Consider the following 20910-nt stretch of genomic DNA (forward strand, 5'->3'; position numbering starts at 1 on the left):
CTCCTACGGCCTCCTCCACATCTCCTGATGTACTGGCCTGTCTCCTGGTAGCGCCTCCATGCTCTGGACACTACGCTGACAGACACAGCAAACCTTCTTGCCACAGCTCGCATTGATGTGCCATCCTGGATGAGCTGCACTACCTGAGCCACTTGTGTGGGTTGTAGACTCCGTCTCATGCTACCACTAGTGTGAAAGCACCGCCAGCATTCAAAAGTGACCAAAACATCAGCCAGGAAGCATAGGAACTGAGAAGTGGTCTGTGGTCCCCACCTGTAGAACCACTCCTTTATTGGGGGTGTCTTGCTAATTGCCTATAATTTCCACCTGTTGTCTATTCCATTTGCAGAACAGCATGTGAAATGTATTGTCAATCAGTGTTGCTTCCTAAGTGGACAGTTTGATTTCACAGAAGTGTGATTGACTTGAAGTTACATTGTGTTAAGTCTTCCCTTTATTTTTTTGAGCAGTGTATTTAATGTCCAAGTGTCGGTGGAAATGGGTTTACATATTTTAAACCTACTCGCTCAGCACATACATTTTCCACAACAAAACCAGTCATAATGTAACACTACATTGAAATATTGGCCACACAAAACATTGCAAAAAACGTTGTATCCACAGTGTCATGAATTTAAAAAAACAAACATTTATTTAGTGCCTCTGAGAAATGATACAGCACATACTGGTTACAAAAATAATGAATATCCACAGGTTCATACTGGTTCAGTCAAGACACAACAGTAGCACTATAGCCAAGATAGTCTCAGAAATGAATCAACACAAGGCTACTTATTAAGACACTACAAAGTGTCTTAATAAAATACATCTGGGTTTCCTCAACCATCACAGTCAGCAGTCACTCCAATAGAGATTAGCACCAAATTGAGCTCAAAACATTTTCAAACCCCAATGATAGGTTATTATCAACAGGATTATATTTTTGGATTAAAAGCTAAATTTACCCTTACATCAAATTTGTCTCAGCATCTGCTTTACGGTTACGAAAGACCTTGTAACTTGTGTCTTGGATATGAGTATGGTGAATTTAGTGTAGGCTATGCCCAATGAGGACATATAAAACATAATGTTCACCAAATGTAAAATGGTAAGTAGACATGTACAGTAAACCTCTACAGATTTGGAATTAGTCATATTTATTCTAAGAGTGATCATATCTTACCTTAGTTTTATTTACTTATTTTTAAAAGTATCTTGACATCAAAGCATAATCTCTTTTGACATGCATTTCAAAAACCACACACGCAACGTACAGTTTTCCATATTAGGTTAGAAACACCCTCACCTGTGTAAATGTATGAAATAGTCTGTGAAAAAGTGCTGACTACAATATGGATTAAGGCATTTTTCATGTGTTGTTACTATTCCAAATCAAATTGTGTGTTCTAACATAACTTCATTTAAAAATAAATATCTATTATCTTCTTTAATTCTTAAAATATCATTTAAAAGGTTGCTGTACCCTTTAGTACACTACAAGCCTTAAATGGAATGAAAATAAAACGAACATTTGGAAAATGGTACATTAAAATGGTTAAATAAACCAAATTTAAAGACAGCTTCAAAAGTAACATAAAATCAGGAATAAAATAAAACTCAAACAGACATATCATATACAAACTTATATTTTTACGCATACAATTAAAAAAATGCTGCCGCAGTTAGCTTCTCTTCTCTTGTTCAACCCCTTGGAAAATATGTGCCAAAGCCCCGAGAAAAAGGCAAACACCTCTCTGTTCGACCCGTCTCTTTGGCATTATGGAAGGGATGGAGAAGACAATGGGAAACTTCTCTGCCAGGCAAGCGCTGCAGACCCAGTTCGAAAGATGTCATATATTTAGGGGCAGAGGGAGGAGGAATGGGCCTGTTTGTACACTTTGTAATGCCTTTACTTGGACCAAAGTGACAGGGATGGTTTTTTAAATTATTTTTTGGAGTGTGAGAGATAGCTGTTCTCGATACACAGCACTATGTAGGAGCTAGAGCAACTGCTGGGCAACTGTTGTAGGAGCTGGCCGGACTGCAGTGAGGACGCTAGGCCTGTCACTGCGCGGTCTCCTGCCCTCCATGTCTCGCAGTAGTTGTCAGTCTGGCGGTGACCCTCGTTGCTAGAGCCGTGCCAGACCATTTTTTCAGGCCTGAAGGGAAACAAATCGAAGGAAATTATGTTAATCACCTTAAGTACATCACCTTATTATTTTATAAAAAAATCTATCCAGTTAACAGTGATAATACAGTGCCTTCATGACACTGTTATAAGCAGTATGGCATAAGCCCTGGCATATCATACATACATAGACTACCACTTAAGCTACCACACTTTATCAAAAAATTGTTTTGCTTATGGCGACACTCATTATGACTAATGAGAAAGTAACTATTTGCCATAATAAGAACGATACTGCACGGTTAGATAAAAGAAAATGCAAATTCTCTATAACAGCCAAATAGAGAATGTCCCATTGATTAAGGTGCTGTTTACATTGATAAATTAAGCAGCTTTACATGTGCATAATTTAAGGTTAGACCATACAGTGTTAAAAGGTATTCAACTCTATATTAGAGTCAAACATTTCACAGAGAGAGTTGATATTGTAAAACAAAAGGTAACACTCTACAGTGTTAAAAGGTGGTCAACTATTAGAATAAAATGAATGACTCTGGTAGAATAGATTGTTAACACTACACCATTGCGAATGAATGCAACAATAACAGGTGTTGGCAAACACTTTAGAAAGTGTAACATTTACTCTGTGTAGTATAATAATATAGATCATTTGCTTTGCTAGCTAGCTTCAGGGACTTTGTAGATTTATCACTATTAGAGTTGATTTAACACTGGAGGTGTTACTGTGTAGCTGTGTCTGAAAGGCAACCACTCACCATGCACTGTCCCTAAGGATATCTCTGCCATCAAAGGAGTAGATTGGTGCATTTTCCTTCATCCTGCCCCCAGTCTTACTGAACATAGACTCCCAGCTATTAAACAGCACTTGGTCCTAAAGGGAGAGAGCATATATGTTCGTCAGCAAGAGAAACAAGGTTAAAATAAAAACCCATGGCAGCATTTCATTACTTATTTGTTGCTGAACAGTGTTGGATTGAAACATTCTCTAGAATTTCATGAAATGCTAATGAATAGGTTACTTCACAAAACGCAATGTCAATTTGGTGTCAGAAGTGGGATCCCACAGTCTAGACTTGTGCTTTCAGTAGTATGTTTACACACCCTCAGGTTTATGATGGGGAGGCTGTCTCTGTCGGACTTGCGAACAATGCTGTAGAGGTCCTGGAGCTTGGAGGACAAGAAAGCCCTGAAGGTGCCCTTCAGGCCCACAGCACGAGCCTGCTGGAAACACAGGAAGTCTGACCCACGAATACCCCGCATGTTGCCCACTTGGGGCATGTTCAGGGCAATCAGGTGGAGCTGAACAGAAAAGAGAGATGAGTTATAAAAACAGCTCAGGTCTACACACACTATTTAGATGAGACCATTTTAACAATACATACTTTCTCCGAAGGCACATTAAATTATGATTAAGGTACTCACTCCTGGCCCTGATGTGTGCAAGTGACCGGCAGGCTGGGGAACAGGAAGGGGAATGGGTCTTCGCTGGGGGGTGACCGGGAATCGGCTTTCAGGCTGGGTGGGATACCTGTTCTCAGGCTGCACATGGCTGTAGCGGCCATCTGTCTGAGGGGGGTACTTAGCGTCAGTCTGAGGGGGGTATCTGGGGTCATACTGAGGGGGATATCTGGGGTCGGGGTTGCGGTTTTCGGGTTTGGCAGGCCTGGGGATCTCCACAGGCTTGCGAGGAGGAGGCTTGATGTGGTGGATGGCGGAACCGCCTTGGGAGAAGTGTTCAGCTCCATTGTTGGCCGAGTGATCCTGGGACTGGGGGTAGTTGACGACAGGGGGAGGCTGGACTGCCGCTACTTCGTTGTCCTAAAGATTAAGAGCTTTATTTATTTGACATGAAAAGTCGTACTTGATTTTATGACTATGACTTTGTTTCCTCAAATATATCAATAGCTATTCATTAAATAAGTTGATACATTTTCTCTCTTTCATTTACAAATTTTTCTATTGATAGAACAACTTACCAGATCTCTGTAGAAGGGACTGTAGTCACCGAGCTGAAAAACAATAAGCTTATGAAAAAAGTACATACATTTGAGTTGTGTTTTTCTAAGTTTCTTTTAGTCTGCACTTCAACTTTTTGAATGTGCATCTCTAACTTCTTCCTACCTTATGAACACATTTCTCATATGAAAGAAAAATGTATGACTGTACCAGGACTTGTTTGAATCCATCGCGGACTCGGATGTAGAGATCTGTTTTGTCGACAATGTAGATGAGGGTGCCCTCCGACTGGCGTCTTGCAGTAGCAATCATGGTGTCGTATGACCTCAAAACTGTCACCTGGGGAGACCAGTACATATTATAGTACATATACAAGACTACATACATCAAATCAACAAACAACCAGTGAATCCTATTAGTTATGATGAATACATTCACTTTTGACCAATGCAAAATACAGTACACCTTTACGATCTTTGAATCTGCTTTTTTTCTGAGGTTCCTCCACTGAATCCACTTAACTAAATAGATCAATCTCTGGTTTATGGTACATATACAGCGCCTTCAGAAAGTATTCCTACCCCTGGATTTATTCCACATGTTGTTGTGTTACAGCCTGAAGTGAAAATGGGTTATATTTTCTTTTTTTTCCTTCACCCATTTACACACAATAGCCCATAATGACAAACTGAAAACACGTTTTTTTTATTTTAGCAAATTTTTTGAAAATGAAATACAGAAATATCGAATTTAACTAAGTATTCACACCCCTGAGTCAATAGTTTGTAGAAGCACCTTTGGCAGCGATTACACCTGTGAGTCTTTCTGGGTATGTCTCTAAGAGCTTTCCACACCTGGATTGTGCAACATAGGGCCCATTATTATTTAACAAAACATTTCAAGCTCTGTCAAATTGGTTGTTGATTATTGCTAGACAACCATTTTTTACGTCAAACTGTAACTCGTCAAAACTGTTCCTTGGTAAGCAAGTCCAGTGTAGGTTTGACCTTGTGTGGTTATTGTCCAGCTGAAAGGTGAATTCATCTCCCATTGTCTGCTGTAAAGCAGGCTGAACCAGGTTTTCTTCTAGGATTTTGCCTGTGCTTAGCTCCATTCCGTTGATATTTTATCATGAAAAACTCGCCAGTCCTTAACGATTACAAGCATACCCATATCATGATGCAGTCACCACTATGCTCAGTAATGGGTTGTATTGGATTTGCCCCAAACATAACACTTTGTGACATAACACTATAATAAAGTTAATTGCTTTGTCACATTTTTTTTTGCAAACAGGACGCATGTTTTGAAATATTTGTATTCTGTACAGGCTTTCTTCTTTTCACTCTGTCAATTAGGATAGTATTGTTGAGTAGCTATAATGTTGTTGATCCAACTTCAGTTTTCTCCTATCACAACCATTAAACTCTAACTGTTTTAAAGTCACTCATGGTGAAATCCCTGAGCGGTTTCCTACCTCTCTGGCAACTTTGTTAGGAAGGACACCTGTATCTTTGTAGTGACTGGGTGTATTGATACACTATCCAAAGTGTAATTAATAACTTCACCATGCTGAAAGGGATATTCAATGTCTGCTTTTTTTTTACCTATCCACCAATAGGTGCCCTTCTTTGCGAGGCAATGTAAAACCTCCTTGATCTTTATGGTTGAATCTTTGTTTGAAATTCACTGTTCGACTGAAGGATCTTACAGATACAGTGCATTCAGAAAGTACTCAGACCCCTTGACTTTTTCCATATTTTGTAATGTTACAGCCTTATCTAAAATTGATTAAATTATTTGTTTTCCTCAATCTACACCCAGTACCTGTCACGAATCCCACCGAAGGTGGCTCCCCTGCCTGCTCGGGCGGCGCTCGGCGGTCGTCGTCGCCTTTTTCCTTTTCTGTTGGTATGTCTTATTGTTTGCACCTGTTCCTTATTTGTGTATCTTGATTTGTGGTTATTTAAGCCTGTTTAGCCCGCCCAGGTTTGTGCGGGATTATTTTACGTCAGTGTGCTTTTGGATGTGCTGGCGATCTGCCTGATTTATTTTCTTTCCGGACTGTGTGCCCGTTGTGTATGGGTAGGTCACTTAGTTCACACGCCTGTTGTGTTGGCGTCGACCGTTGTCGTACCAGAGAAAAATAAATCTCATTTTTTCTTACCTCTGCTCTCTGCGCCTGACTCCTACCACCACTCCTAGCATTCGTGACAGTACCCCATAATGACAAAGTGAAAACAGGTTTTTAGAAATACCATATTTACATAAGTATTCAGACCCTTTGCTACGAGAATCGAAATTGAGCTCAGGTTTCCATTGATCATCCTTGAGATGTTTCTACAACTTGATTGGAGTCCACCTGTGGTAAAGTCAATTGATTGGACATGATTTGGAAAGGCACACACGTGTATATATAAGGTCCCACAGTTGACAGTGCATGTCAGAGCAAAAACCAAGCCATGAGGTCGAAGGAATTGTCCGTAGAGCTCCGAGACAGGATTGTGTCGAGGCACAGATCTGAAGGGTACCAGAAAATGACTGCAGCATTGAAGGTCCCCAAGAACACAGTGGCCTCCATCGTTCCTAAATGGAAGAGGTGTGTAACCACCAAGACTCTTCCTTGAGTTGGCCGCCTGGCCAAACTGAGCAATTGGGTGAGAAGGGCCTTGGTCAGGGTGGTGACCAAGAACCCGATGGTCACTCTTAGGGAGCTTCAGAGTTCCTCTGGGGAGATGGGAGAACCTTCCAGAAGGACAACCATCTCTGCAGCACTCCATTAATCAGGCCTTTATGGTAGAGTGGCCAGACAGAAGCCCCTCAGTAAAATGCAAATGACAGCCATCTTGGAGTTTGCCAAAAGGCACCTAAAGGACTCTCAGACCGATGAAACCAAGATTGAACTCTTTGGCCTGAATTCCAAGCGTCACATATGGAGGAAATCTGGCACCATCCCTACGGTGAAGCATGATGGTGGCAGAATCATGCTGTGGGGATGTTTTTCAGCGGCAGGGACTGGGAGACTAGTCAGGATCTAGGCAAAGATGAACGGAGCAAAGTACAGAGAGATCCTTGATGAAAACCTGCTCCAGAGCTCTCAGTACCTCAGACTGGGGCGAAGTTTCACCTTCCAACAGGACAATGACCTTAAGCACACAGCCAAGACAACGCAGGAGTGGCTTGGGGACAAGTCTCTGAATGTCCTTGAGTGGCCCAGCCAGATCCTGGATTTAAACCTGATCGATCATCTCTGGAGAGACCTGAAAATAGCTGTGCAGCAACGCTCCCCATCCAACCTGATAGAGTTTGAGAGGATCTGCAGAGAAGAATGAGCGAAACTCCCCATATACAGATGTGCGAAGCTTGTAACGTCATACCCAAGAAGACTCAAGGCTGTAATCGCTGCCAAAGGTGCTTCAACAAAGTACGGCGTAAAGGGTCTCAATACTTATGTAAATGTAATATATATTTTTTATATAAATTAGCAAAAATGATAAAAACCTGCTTTTGCTTTGTCATTATGTGGTATTGTGTGTAGATTGAATAGGGGAAAAAATGATTTAATCAATTATAGAATAAGGTTGTAACCTAACAAAATTTTGAAAAAGTGAAGGGGTCTGAATACTTTCCGAAGGCACTGTAGATTGCTAAATAGTTGGGAAGAGATTCCCATACCGATTCAATGGCTCATGGTTAATGAGCTGATACACAAAACGATGCCGGATTCAAATGTGTAATTATAAAAAATGATTGCAACCTATAGAACTTACTGTCAAGTTACCATATTAGCTAGCTATGTAACATGACTGAAAAACAAACCAATAATTAGCGACTCGGGATTAGTTTTAAAAGTTTTGTGAAATTAAATAAAATTCGTGTGAATCCCAATAGAAAGAAAAAAAGGCATCTCTGGAAATATGGGTCATTTTTTTTTTAACCGTTTAGGCTTGAGACAAGTTGTTCAATAGGGATTCTCAAGCATTTTATATAATTTGACAAATCATGTGGCGGGAAGTGTCGCGGGCCGTTTTAAACTAATCCCGGGTTGCTACTTATTGGTTTGATAAACAACTTTGTTCAGTCATGTTACCAAGCTAGCTAACCTGGTAACTTGACAGTAGGTCTAGGCAAATTTGATTGCCACAGGAATATAGGAAAAGGGTCTTGCAGCATGCCTGTCACGAAACGTTGCTCCATTTTCCCTCTCTGCATGACAATGAACTTGCACAGTCTACTCAGATTGGCCTGTACTCTTGGTTATAAAAGGTGATGAAATTATACAATGTACCAACATTACTCGCTGTGCGCGGTAATCCAATGTAACAAATGTACAAATCTAACCACAGAAGATGCATCAGGGTCTACATTTCCCGCTGGCTGATTACAGCTGCCACACATGATATGCGCATGAAAATGAAGTGGATATTATTGGACCTGCGCACACAAGAGACTAGTGGCTGTTGCTTAAATTCAACTGAATTTATAAACAAAACTGTCTTTTTAAATGCCAGCGGGTTCTTTAGATCGGTAGTGCTAAAAAATGTGGTAGTATCATATGGAACAGTACTACGGTATTGGTATCATAAGTATCATGACGTTTTGGTACCGTGATATTACCATGGTACTGGTATACCATGCAACACTAATAGAAATGTGTTATTTGTTCACTCGTGTTCCCTTTATCTAATATTAGGTTTTGGTTGACGATCTGATAACGTTCAGTGTAAAAAATAAACAAATATAAAGAAAAACAAATACTGTATGACAGACCGTGGGATGACCACTTACCCCTGAAGTGTGACCAGGAGTTCCAGGTGGTCCAGCAGGTCCGGGGGGGCCAGGAATATTGATGGCTGTGATGAAGAAAAAAATAAATGATGACGATATGATATGATATACACTGAGTGTACAGAACATTAGGAACAACTTCCTAATATTGACAAGGTGTCGAAAGCGTTTCACAGGGATGCTGGCCCATGTTGATTCCAATGCTTCCCACAGTTGTGTCAAGTTGGCTGGATGTCCTTTGGGTGGTGGACCATTCTTGATACACACAGGAAACTGTTGAGTGTGAAAAACCCAGCAGCGTCGCAGTTCTTGACGTAAACCGGTGCACCTGGCACCTACTACCATACTCTGTTCAAAGGCACTTAAATATGTTGTCTTGTCCATTCACCCTCTGAACGGCAAACATACACAATCCATGGCTCAATTGCCTCAAGGCTTAAAAATCCTTCTTTAACCTGTCTCCTCCCCTCTTCATCTACACTGACTGAAGTGGATTTAACAGGTGACATACATAAGGGATCATAGCGTTCACCTGGTCAGTCTATGTCATGGAAAGAGCAGGTGATCGTAATGTTTTGTACACTCTGTGTAGTTGCTTGTACCTCACTCCAAACCACTACCAATGTAAAATTTACCTTGGGACTATACCCTAATGAAGACTATTGTGACATTGTGTTTGTCACTGGTTAGGAAACTCACAGTGGTTAGGTCTATAGGCCCCTGGTAGTGAGGGGGACCCTGGGGGCCCGGGAGGACCTGGTGGGCCTGGGATTCCTGGACGACCGTCGTAGCCGATCCCGGGGGAGCCTGGTGGGCCCTGGGGACCAGGGAGGCCCATGATTGAATCTCCCTTTGGACCCTGTGATAAAAAAAAAGGAAAATAACATCTAACTTTACTTGTGCCACATTCATTATAAGGCTCTCTTTCCATTTTTGTTAGCGAAACAAGACCGATATTGTAAGGTGTCTTAATGACTGATATAAGGTTGTGACAAGTTCCTTTTATGTCCTCTCAATTTCGTACCATAAGTCCTGGGTTTCCAGGGGGTCCTGGTGGGCCTTGTTGTCCTCTAAAACGGGGGTCATAATAGCCACCACTTGGCTCTCCCTTCTCCCCCTTCACGCCTGAATCCCCACGCTCTCCTTTCAGGTCATTCTGCAAAGACAAACATCTATTAATGCTCTGTCCTGTCAAACTTACCCATCTTCTTAAGGATGATAGGATTATGTAGGAATAGGATAATAGAATTTCACTTCTTGTTAGGTTTTTAGGTTAATTGAAGATGAGAGTGCGGAATCTGGACTGGCAGTAGAGGGCTCTTTACACCAAATCAGAGTGGTGAGAGAAATAGAAAGACAAAATACAAAGAGATGACTGAAAACCAGATACATTTTTATTGGAGAAGAACTCTCTAAGGCTAGATTAGAAATTCAACAGCGATGTAGTGGAGGATAAATGTTTGTAAACGTTGTTTATGCACCTCTTTATTCTGTGAATATCTTTTAAACACATGTTCAGCCAAATTAGTGCTTTTTGCATGAACGTTTACGCCATCTCAACCAGTGTTCCAAAATGTACAAACCTACTATTTTAGCTACTAAATCCCTGTATGTAATGCATACTGTAGTACTATTAATGGTAATACTGTACCTTGAATGTGAATATGTCTAAGTTAGAGGCCACACCTGAAAAAAAAAAAAAATGTAAATCACAAAAAGCATACAGGTTGAATTGTAGCCTTAAGATAAAACCAAGTGGTTGTTATTATCCCTGTGCTGTATTGAGACATAAAAGTCTTACCTGGCGTTCCTGGGAGACCTTGAGCTCCGTGATCACCTTTCTCCCCCTTTGTCGCTACAAAAAACAGAGAACATGTGAAGAATATACACAGTTTAGAAAATAAACATGGAAACATTTCTATTAGAAATAAATATAATTTGTATCACTGTATTGTAATGGTTGTATGCACTACCCATGCCCAATGGCAGTCAAATGTAACTTTTTTATGGGGCTAATGGAATGGTTAGCCTTACATTAAAACAGAATGGATTTCAAAGTCTAAATGAAACCTTGACAGCACTATTTTGATGTTCCAGTTTTTTTTTATCAGTAAATTCCACAAATCTAGGTGCTTTTTATGAAAGCATTGGCCTAATCTCTTGACAGTAGATTGATCTCGAATCCCTCTTTCTTCAATAGCTGAATACAATTGAAGGTTGATGGGGAACTGTTTATGTCTCTTTAAAGAATAAAAACTGTCTCTTCATTTTCATTGACTGCTGGGTATGCTCATGTGACAAATGTAATCCTCTGTCTTCAAGATGTATAGTGTTTGAAGTAAAAACAACAAATCATTGTCAGCATACCTGGATAAATCCTTGAGGCGTCATATCCCTGCAACAAATGGGAAATTACACATTAAAGTATTCTCCAGTATCTTGCACACAAACATGATATCTTGTTTCTTATTCCTAGATGAAGATGGCATTATAGACTTTTTTTGTGGCCAATGGCATCGATGGAACAGTTGAAGTCAGAAGTTTGCATACACGTTAGCCAAATACATTTAAACTCAGTTTTTCACAATTCCTGACATGTAATCCTAGTAAGAATTCCCTGTTTTAGGTCAGTTAGGATCACCACTTTATTTTAAGAACGTGAAATGGCAGAATAATAGGAGAGAGAATTATTTATTTCAGATTTTATTTCTTTCATCACATCCCCAGTGGGTCAGAAGTTTACATACACTCAATTAGTATTTGGTAGCATTGCCTTTAAATTGTTTAACTTGGGTCAAACATTTCAGGTAGCCTTCCACAAGCTTCTCACAATAAGTTGGGTGAATTTTGTCCCATTCCTCCTGACAGAGCTGGTGTAACTGAGTCAGGTTTGTAGGCCTCCTTGCTCGAACACGCTTTTTCAGTTCTGGCCACAAATGTTCTATAGGATTGAGGTCAGGGCTTTGTGATGGCCACTCCAATACCTTGACTTTGTTGTCCTTAAGACATTTAGCCACAACTTTGGAAGTATGCTTGAGGTCATTGTCCATTGGAAGACCCATTTGCGACCAAGCTTTAACTTCCTGACTGATGTCTTGAGATGTTGCTTCAATATATCCACATAATTTTCCTCCCTCATGATGCCATCTATTTTGGGAAGTGCACCAGTCCCTCCTGCAGCAAAGCACCCCCACAACATGATGCTGCCACCCCCGTGCTTCACGGTTGGGATGGTGTTCTTCGGCTTGCAAACCTCCACCTTTTTCCTCCAAACATAACAATGGTCATTATGGCCAAACAGTTCTATTTTTGTTTCATCAGACAAGAGAACATTTCTCCAAAAGGTAGGATCTTTGTCCCCATGTGCAGTTGCAAACCGTAGTCTGGCTTTTTATTGGCGGTTTTGGAGCAGTGGCTTCTTCCTTGCTGAGCGGCCTTTCAGGTTATGTCGATATCGGACTCATTTTGCTGTGGATATAAATACTTTTGTACCTGTTTCCTACAGCATCTTCACAAGGTCCTTTGCTGTTGTTCTCTGTTCTCTGTTGTGCACTTTTTGCACCAAAGTACGTTCATCTCTAGGAGACAGAACGCATCTCCTTCCTGAGCTGTATGACGGCTGCATTGTCCCATGGTGTTTATACTTGCGTACTATTGTTTGTACAGATGAACGTGGTACCTTCAGGCATTTGGAAATTGCTCCCAAGGATGAACCAGACTTGTGGAGGTCTACAATTTCTTTTCTGAGGTCTTGGCTGATTTATTTAGATTTTCCCATGATGTCAAGCAAAGAGGCACTGAGTTTGAAGGTAGGCCTTGAAATACATCCACAGGTACACCTCCAATTGACTCAAATGATGTCAATTAGCCTATCAGAAGCTTCTAAAGCCAATACATCATTTTCTGGAATTTTCCAAGCTGTTTAAAGGCACAGTCAACTTAGTGTATGTAAACTTCTGACCCACTGGAATTGTGATACAGTGAATTATAATTAAAATAATCTGTCTGTAAACAATTGTCGGAAAAATGACTTGTGTCATGCACCAAGTAGATGTCCTAACCGACTTGCCAAAACTATAGTTTGTTAACAAGAAATTTGTGGAGTGGTTGAAAAACGAGTTTTAATGACTAACCTAAGTGTATGTAAACTTCCGACTTCAACTGTATATGATCTTCAGGGTTGTGCTCATTAGGGCATACGCTGGAAAATTTAAATTATTGTTGCTTATTAGACAAGTCAAAGTTGTCTCTCCCTGTGTCAGTCTTCCATTTGGTGCTGAATGAACAAAACCCTGGTTTTGGGAATAAGGATTCTGATAAACTCACGTTGAAGCGGTCCACAGGCACAGCTGGTCCAGGTGGTCCTGGGGGCCCGGGTGGGCCTGGGACACCCTGAAAAGAGATGACATCAGTCAGTGCACTTCCATTGGATTGTAAATCGGCCCAGTGCATTGTTATATGCACATGTCACACTTACTGGGTAGCCAAATCCGGCACCTGTGGATGGCTCTCCTTTTTCACCCTTGTATCCGTTTACACCAGGACGACCCTGTAGGAAACAGACATGGACAGTTAGATACTACACAGGCCTTACACAAGGAGCATTCACTAGAGATAATAATAGCAGTAATAATAATTACAAGAGATAATACTAGTAGTAGTAGTAGTATTAGTATAAGTAGTAGTAGTTGTTGTAGCATTCCGTACTTACTTTCCATAATTACACTCAAACTGGCAATAGATGTTATGTACATTTAGACTTATTCCACACCTGCTCAAGGAAAGGAAACATCTGTATCTCTTAAATTGATGTCACACGAAGCAATCTGGATGCAATTTATGTTGCTTGCAACAAAGTTGCATCCAGGTAGCTCTATGTCTCGCTCCATGTCTCCCTTCCAAAATTGCCTGCAATTTAGTTGCATTGCAAGAGACAGAAATCAATCCTAATTCATGCAACTGACGGTATTCAGTATCCAATCAGTGAGCAGAAAAAAGTTTATATGATTCGTTGATATCGTTCCAATCGGAAATCCGTCCCAGTTGCCATGTCAACACAGCTGTCAGTGCTGCAGCCAATAGCGACAAAAAATACATGACAAATGGGAAATGTATGAACCAGGGGTGGTTTGAATATACAGTACCAGTCAAGAGTTTGGACACACCTACTCATTCAAGGGTTTTTCTTGAATTTTACTATTTTTTACATTGTAGAATAATAGGAAGACATCACAACTATGAAATAACACATATGGAATCATGTAGTAACCAAAAAAGTGTTAAACAAATCAAAATATATTTTAGATTTTACATTCTTCAAAGTTGCCACCCTTTGCCTTTATGACAGCTTTGCACACCCTTGGCATTCTCTCAACCAGCTTCATGAGGTAGTCACCTGGAATGCATTTCAATTAACAGGTGTGCCTTGTTAAAAGTTAATTTGTGGAATTTATTTCCTTCTTAATGCATTTGAGCCAATCAGTTGTGACAAGGTAGGGGTTGTATACAGAAGATAGCCCTTTTTGAGTGGTACTGTATATATATATATATTATATAAAAAAAAGAAATGTGGGGTGGACTTAATATACTTCTAAATGACTAAAACCAAATCGAAACTGTGTTGAAATGATAATGGACAAACATTAATACCGTTTTTTGACTGTGTCCAGCTGTGTAATAATCACTGAAATGAAAGCTAGACAGTCAGGGAGCATAGAAAATTGGATAAAGGTTTTTTATCCATCGTCTTGGGGGCGAGGAAATCCGAGAGACCAAATGCGGCCGCGGGGGCAAAATGAGTTTGACACCCCTGATATAAACAAATCTAGACACCCTGGCTAGTCATGGTTTATGTACAGTATATGGTCTGGCAGTCAATAAAGGTAATTTTATAAGTGAAACCAGACGTTTCTCTGTCCAGTTTTAACTGAAAATGTCTAACATGAACTGCATTAGCTAGCTCGTCGCTAGCGTGGTTAGCTTACTTGCTTGAGGTGATGTCACAAGCAATTTGCATCTGCAACAGAAATTACATCCATATTGCTTTGTGTGACACTACTACCGTCACGCTACTGAGACCCTACTGTAATTGTAAAGTTAGAAATTTAGCTCCAGTACTTACAGGTCTTCCGGGCATTCCAAATTCACCCTTTATCCCAGAAGGTCCATACTGCCCCTGCACAAACAACACATCAATAATGTGACAAAAACAAAAACATTTTTATCCGTTCGACAGGGGTGGATTTTTGTTTAGTTTTGTGTTTTTGTTTTTTTAAATGATGATTGCCAAATCATTTTCTAGGTACGTGATGTCACCGAGTAATAATTAAGCTCCACATATCATTCTAAATTCCTGAATTGCATGCAAAATCTTTTTTTTTTCTCAACTATAAAAATAATGCTTCTTTACAGGACAAGGATTGTCCTGACTTTCAATGCCTGAATTGCTTCACCTTGCTTTTCTGGTTGGCTGGCAAGTTTCACCATCCAATTATTTCAGAGTGCAGGAGTTTCACCATGGCACGGACCATGGCAATACGTTGCCGCATGACAATTATTAGAATATGGCAAATATGTAAGGGATAATCAACGAGGGGTTATGCGCTCTATGGAAAATAATAAATGACGTGGACGGTGTGTGGAACTAACCTTCCATGGAACTGCATTATTTTCCAGAGAATGCATAGAGCCCCTTTTCTACCATGGCTATATTTAACACATTTGTTCAACAGTGTTCAACATCCACTGAAGTAGCTAGCAAGTTTACTAGATAGCTACAGTAGTTTCCTTGGTAACCAAACAGACAGACTTGCTAATTTAGCTAACCAATCATCACCATCAGTCCTAGCTTGCTATTATGGAAATCGAATTCAACAATGCCAATAATGTTTTTATATTTTACTTTTGCTTTCAAAAGCAGCTCAAACATGCACAGATGAATGTGCAAGTAGAGATACTGGGGTGCAAAGGAACCAAAAAAATATATAACAATATGGGGATGAGGTAGTTGGTTGGGCTATTTACAGATGGGCTATGTACAGGTGCAATGATCTGTAAGCTGCTTTGACAGCTGATGATTAAAGTTAGTGAGGGAGATACGAGTCTCCAGCTTCAGTGATTTTTGCAGTTCGTTTCAGTAATAGGCAGCAGAGAACTGGAAGGAAAGGCGGCCAGATGAGGAATTGGCTTTGGGGATGACCAGTGAAATATACCTGCTGGAGCGCATGCTATGGGTGGGTGCTGCTATGGTGACCAGTGAGCTGAGATAAGATGGGGCTTTACCTAGCAAACACTTATAGATGACCTGGAGCCAGTGGGTTTGGCGACGAGTATGAAGCGAGGGCCAGCCAACGAGAGCATACAGGTCACAGTGGTGGGTAGTATATGGGGCTTTGGTGATAAAATGGATGGCACTGTGATAGACTGCATACAATTTGCTGAGTAGAGTGTTGGAGGCTATTTTGTAAATGACATCGCCAAAGTCAAGGATCAATAGGATAGTCAGTTTTACGAGGGTATGTTTGGCAGCATGAGTGAAGGATGCTTTGTTGCGAAATAGGAAGCCGATTCTAGATTTAATTTCGGATTGGAGATGCTTAATGTGAGTCTGAAAGGAGAGTTTACAGTCTAACCAGACACCTAGGTATTTGTAGTTGTCCACATATTCTAAGTCAGAACCGTCCAGAGTAGTGAAGCTAGACGGGAGGGCAGGTGCGGGCAGCAATCGGTTGAAGAGCATGCATTTAGTTTTACTTGCATTTAAGAGCAGTTGGAGGCCAAGGAAGGAGTGTTGTATGGAATTGAAGCTCATCTGGAGGTTAGTTAACACAGAGTCCAAAGAAGGGTCAAAAGTATACAGAATGGTGTCGTCTGCGTAGAGGTAGATCAGAGAATCACCAGCAGCAAGAGTGACATTGACGTATACAGAGAAAAGAGTCGGCCTGAGAATTGAACCCTGTGGCACCACCATAGAAACTGCCAGAGGTCCGGACAACAGGCACCCCCGATTTGACACACTGAACTCTATCAGAGAAGTAGTTGGTAAACCAGGCGAGGCAATCATTTGTGAAACCAAGGCTGTTGCGTCTGCCGATAAGAATGATTGACAGAGTCGACAGCCTTGGCCAGGTCGATGAATACGGCTGCATAGTATTGTCTTTTATCGATGGCGGTTATGATGTCGTTTAGGACCTTGAGCATGGCTGAGGTGCACCCATGACCAGCTCGGAAACCAGATTGCATTGCGGAGAAGGTACGGTGGGATTCGAAATGGTCGGTGATCTGTTTGTTAACTTGGCTTTCGAAGACCTTAGAAAGGCAGGGTAGGATAGATATAGGTCTGTAACAGTTTGGGTCAAGGGTATCTCCCCCTTTGAAGAGGGGGTTGACCGCGGCAGCTTTCCAATCTTTGGGGATCTCAGACGATAAGAGAGAGAGGTTGAACAGGCTAGTAATAGGGGTTGCAACAATTGCTGCGGCTAATTTTAGAAAGAGAGGGTCCAGATTGTCTAGTCCAGCTGATTTGTAGGGGTCCAGATTTTGCAGCTCTTTCAGAACATCAGCTATCTGGATTTGGGTGAAGGAGAAATGGGGGAGGCTTGGGCAAGTTGCTGTGGGGGGTGCAGAGCTGTTTACCAGGGTACGGGTAGCCAGGTGGAAAGCATGGCCAGCCGTAGAAAAATGCTTATTGAAATTCTCAATTATCGTGGATTTATCGATGGTGACAGTGTTTCCTAGCCTCAGTGCAGTGGGCAGCTGGGAGGAGGTGCTCTTATTCTCCATGGACTTTACAGTGTCCCAGTACTTTTTGGAGTTTGTGCTACGGGATGCAAATTTCTGTTTGAAAAACTAGCCTTTGCCTTCCAAACTGCCTGTGTATATTGGTTCCTAACTTCCCTGAAAAGTTGCATATCGCGGGGGCTATTCGATGCTAATGCAGAACACCACAGTATGTTTTTGTGCTGGTCAAGGGCAGTCAGGTCTGGAGTGAACCAAGGGCTATATCTGTTCCTGGTTCAACAGTTTTTAAATGGGGCATGCTTATTTCAGATGGTGAGGAAAGCACTTTTAAAGAACAACCAGGCATACTCTACTGACGGAATGAAGTGAATATCCTTCCAGGATACCCGGGCCAGGTCGATTAGAAAGTTTGACCGTGGACCCAGGCAATGAGGCATTGACCGCTGAGATCCTGGTTGAAGACAGCAGAGGTGTATTTAGAGGGCAGGTTGGTCAGGGTGATATCTATGAGGGTGCCCGTGTTTACAGATTTGGGGTTGTACCTGAAAGGATCCATGATAATTTGGGTAAGATTGAGGACATCTAGCTTAGATTATCGGACGGCCGGGGTGTTAAGTATATCCAAGTTTAGGTGACGTAACAGTACAAACTCTGAAGATAAATGGGGGGCAATTAATTCACATAGGGTGTCCAGGGCACAGCTGGGGGCTGAGGGGGGTCTGTAACAAGCAGCAACAGTGAGAGACTTATTTCTGGAAAGGTGGATTTTTAAAAGTAGAAGCTCAAACTGTTTGGGCACAGACCTGGATAGCATGACAGAACTCTGCAGGCTGTCTCTGCAGTAGATTGCAACTAACCCCCCCCCCCTTTGGCAGTTCTATCTTGATGGAAAATGTTGTAGTTGGGGATGGAAATTTCTGAATTGTTGGTGGCCTTCCTAAGCCAGGATTCAGACACGGCTAGGACATCAGGGTTGGCGGAGTGTGCTAAAGCAGTGAGAGAAAAAAAACTTAGGGAGAAGGCTTCTGATGTTAACATGCATGAAACCAAGGCTTTTACAGTTACAGAAGTCAACAAATGAGAGCGCCTGGGGAATAGGAGTGGAACTGGAGGCTATAGGGCCTGAGTTAATCTCTACATTACCAGAGGAATAGAGGAGGAGGAGGATAAGGATACGGCTAAAGGCTATAAGAACTGGTCGTCTAGTGCGTTGGGGACAGAGAATAAAAGGAGCAGATTTATGGGCGTGATAGAATAGATTCAAGGAATAATGTACAGACAAGGGTATGGTAGGATGTGAGTACAGTGGAAGTAAACCTATGCATTGCGTGACAATGAGAGAGGTTTCGTCTCTGGAGGCATTAATTAACCTAGGTGAAGACTCCGCATGTGTGTGGGGTGGGATGAAAGAGCTATCTAAGGCATTTTGAGCGGGACTGAGGGCTCTACAGTGAAATAAAACAAAAACTAGCCAAGACAGCGGTAGACAAGGCATATTGACATTAGAGAGAGGCATAAAGCAATCACAGGTGTTGATCAGGAAACCTAAGACAACAACGGTAAATGGCGATGAATGGGCAGAGCAGGTCAGTTAGGTACATACAGGACCTGAGTTCAAGGCTGGGGCTGACAGGTAAACCAAATGAGGTACCGTGTTATTGAAACAGTCCAGCGGGCATTAGCTCTGTAGCCGAGTGATCATAGGGTGAAAAGAGCAGCAATAGGTGAGTCAGGGCGCTGTTCGGTAGTCACTACTACGATGGGCGAGCAGGGGACACAGCGTTCAGAAAAGCTAGCGTGCCGGGGCTAGAAGATGGTTCCGCGGCGATATCGTAACAGAATAGCCTGTTGAGACCACATTGGGCGATCACGTCGGCAGTCCAGTCGTGATGGATTGGTGGGGCTCCATGTCGACAAAAAAAGGTCCAGGCCAATTGGCAAAGGAGGTATTGTAGCCCTAGAATTAGCTGGTATGTGGGCTTGGCTCAAGGCTAGTTCAAGGCTAGCTGGTGCTAGCTTCGGGACAGAGGCATTAGCTACCAGTAGCCGCTCATTTGCAGCTAGCTAGTAATGATCCGGTGTAATGAACCAGAGCGGCAGAAATCCGGTGATATGGTAGAGAGAAGCAGTCCGATATGTTCTGGGTTGATATTGCGCTGTGCAGACTGGCAGGTGATTGTCCGAGCTAAGGTTGGCTGATTCCGGGGGAAAAAAAGGCGAGGACCGCTAGCTGTGCCTAACAAAGACTAGTATCTAGTTACCTGGCTAGCTCCTGATGGAAGATCCAGTTATAAGGAATAAAAATATGGCTATAAGAATGAACTATAGCCACTAAATTCTACCATGCTGATACTGTGCATTATAGAGAAATAATGCACGCTCTAGAATGCCCTTCAAGCCAATCAGAAATGACTATTCAACAATGCCATAGTATAATTAAGCAATAAGGCACCGCCAATATACAACGGCTAAGGGCTGTTTTTAAGCATGACACAACGCGGAGTGCCTGGATACAGCCCTTAGCTGTGGTGTACTGGCCATATCCCACAAACCTGAGCAGTAAAAATCTATGTTTGGTCATTCCCATGGTATACGGTCTGATATACCGCGGTTGTCAGCCAATCAGCATTCAGGGCTCGAACCACCCAGTTTAAAATTAAGCAAAAATGCCCAAGGAGGTGTGGTATATGGCCAATATCCCACAGCTAAGGGAAGTTATTATACCCGACGCAGCGTGGAGTGCCTGGATACAGCCCTTAGCGTGGTATATTAACCATATAGAACAAACCCCCGAGGTGCCTTATTGCTATTATAAACTGGTTATCAACGTAATTAGAGCAGTAAAAATAAATGTTTTGTCATACCCGTGGTATACGGTCTGATATACCACGGCTGTCAGCCAATCAGCATTCAGGGCTCGAACCACCAAGTTTACAATGTCTGATATAGCGCAGACTTCAACCAATCAGCATCCAGTAGCCGAACTACCCGGTTTATAAAATGAAATTATTGCATTTTATACATGCTGGCTTTCGCAGGCTATACCTGAGACATGAAAATAATGTGGGAGGGCATACAGCCTATCGGCAATTTATTAATGTGCAATTTGCCGCTTTAGGTGTGACGTCATTACGTCCAGCTGTTTTTATCGACACAAGATAGTTTAATTGAAATGCACCCTAGCAGGAAATTGCTGAATCCATTTTCTATGCAAACTCTTTAAATGTTGACAATAAAATCACTAGACAAGTTAATGGAAACATAGCTATTGATATACA

General features: G+C 41.8%; 1 protein-coding gene across 3 annotated transcripts in view; it reads right to left on the bottom strand.

Moving 5' to 3' along the window:
- Positions 1-629: 629 nt before the first annotated feature.
- Positions 630-20910, bottom strand: part of LOC106581675 (collagen alpha-1(XVIII) chain) — a 210717-nt gene continuing 190436 nt past the window's right edge. For all 3 annotated transcript variants that reach the window (XM_014163884.2, XM_014163883.2, XM_014163882.2), the window contains 15 exons: positions 15015-15068; positions 13371-13442; positions 13220-13285; positions 11261-11288; positions 10695-10748; positions 10545-10579; positions 9918-10049; positions 9593-9752; positions 8894-8958; positions 4316-4444; positions 4126-4158; positions 3572-3967; positions 3251-3448; positions 2905-3020; positions 630-2159 (listed from right to left, as the gene is read on the bottom strand). In XM_014163884.2, the coding sequence (XP_014019359.1) occupies positions 1946-2159; positions 2905-3020; positions 3251-3448; positions 3572-3967; positions 4126-4158; positions 4316-4444; positions 8894-8958; positions 9593-9752; positions 9918-10049; positions 10545-10579; positions 10695-10748; positions 11261-11288; positions 13220-13285; positions 13371-13442; positions 15015-15068 (1752 nt within the window). In that variant the 3' untranslated portion in view covers positions 630-1945. The remainder of the gene's footprint in view (positions 2160-2904; positions 3021-3250; positions 3449-3571; positions 3968-4125; positions 4159-4315; positions 4445-8893; positions 8959-9592; positions 9753-9917; positions 10050-10544; positions 10580-10694; positions 10749-11260; positions 11289-13219; positions 13286-13370; positions 13443-15014; positions 15069-20910) is intronic.

This window comes from Salmo salar, chromosome ssa21, assembly GCF_905237065.1.
Source record: "Salmo salar chromosome ssa21, Ssal_v3.1, whole genome shotgun sequence".
Lineage (NCBI taxonomy): Eukaryota > Metazoa > Chordata > Actinopteri > Salmoniformes > Salmonidae > Salmo > Salmo salar.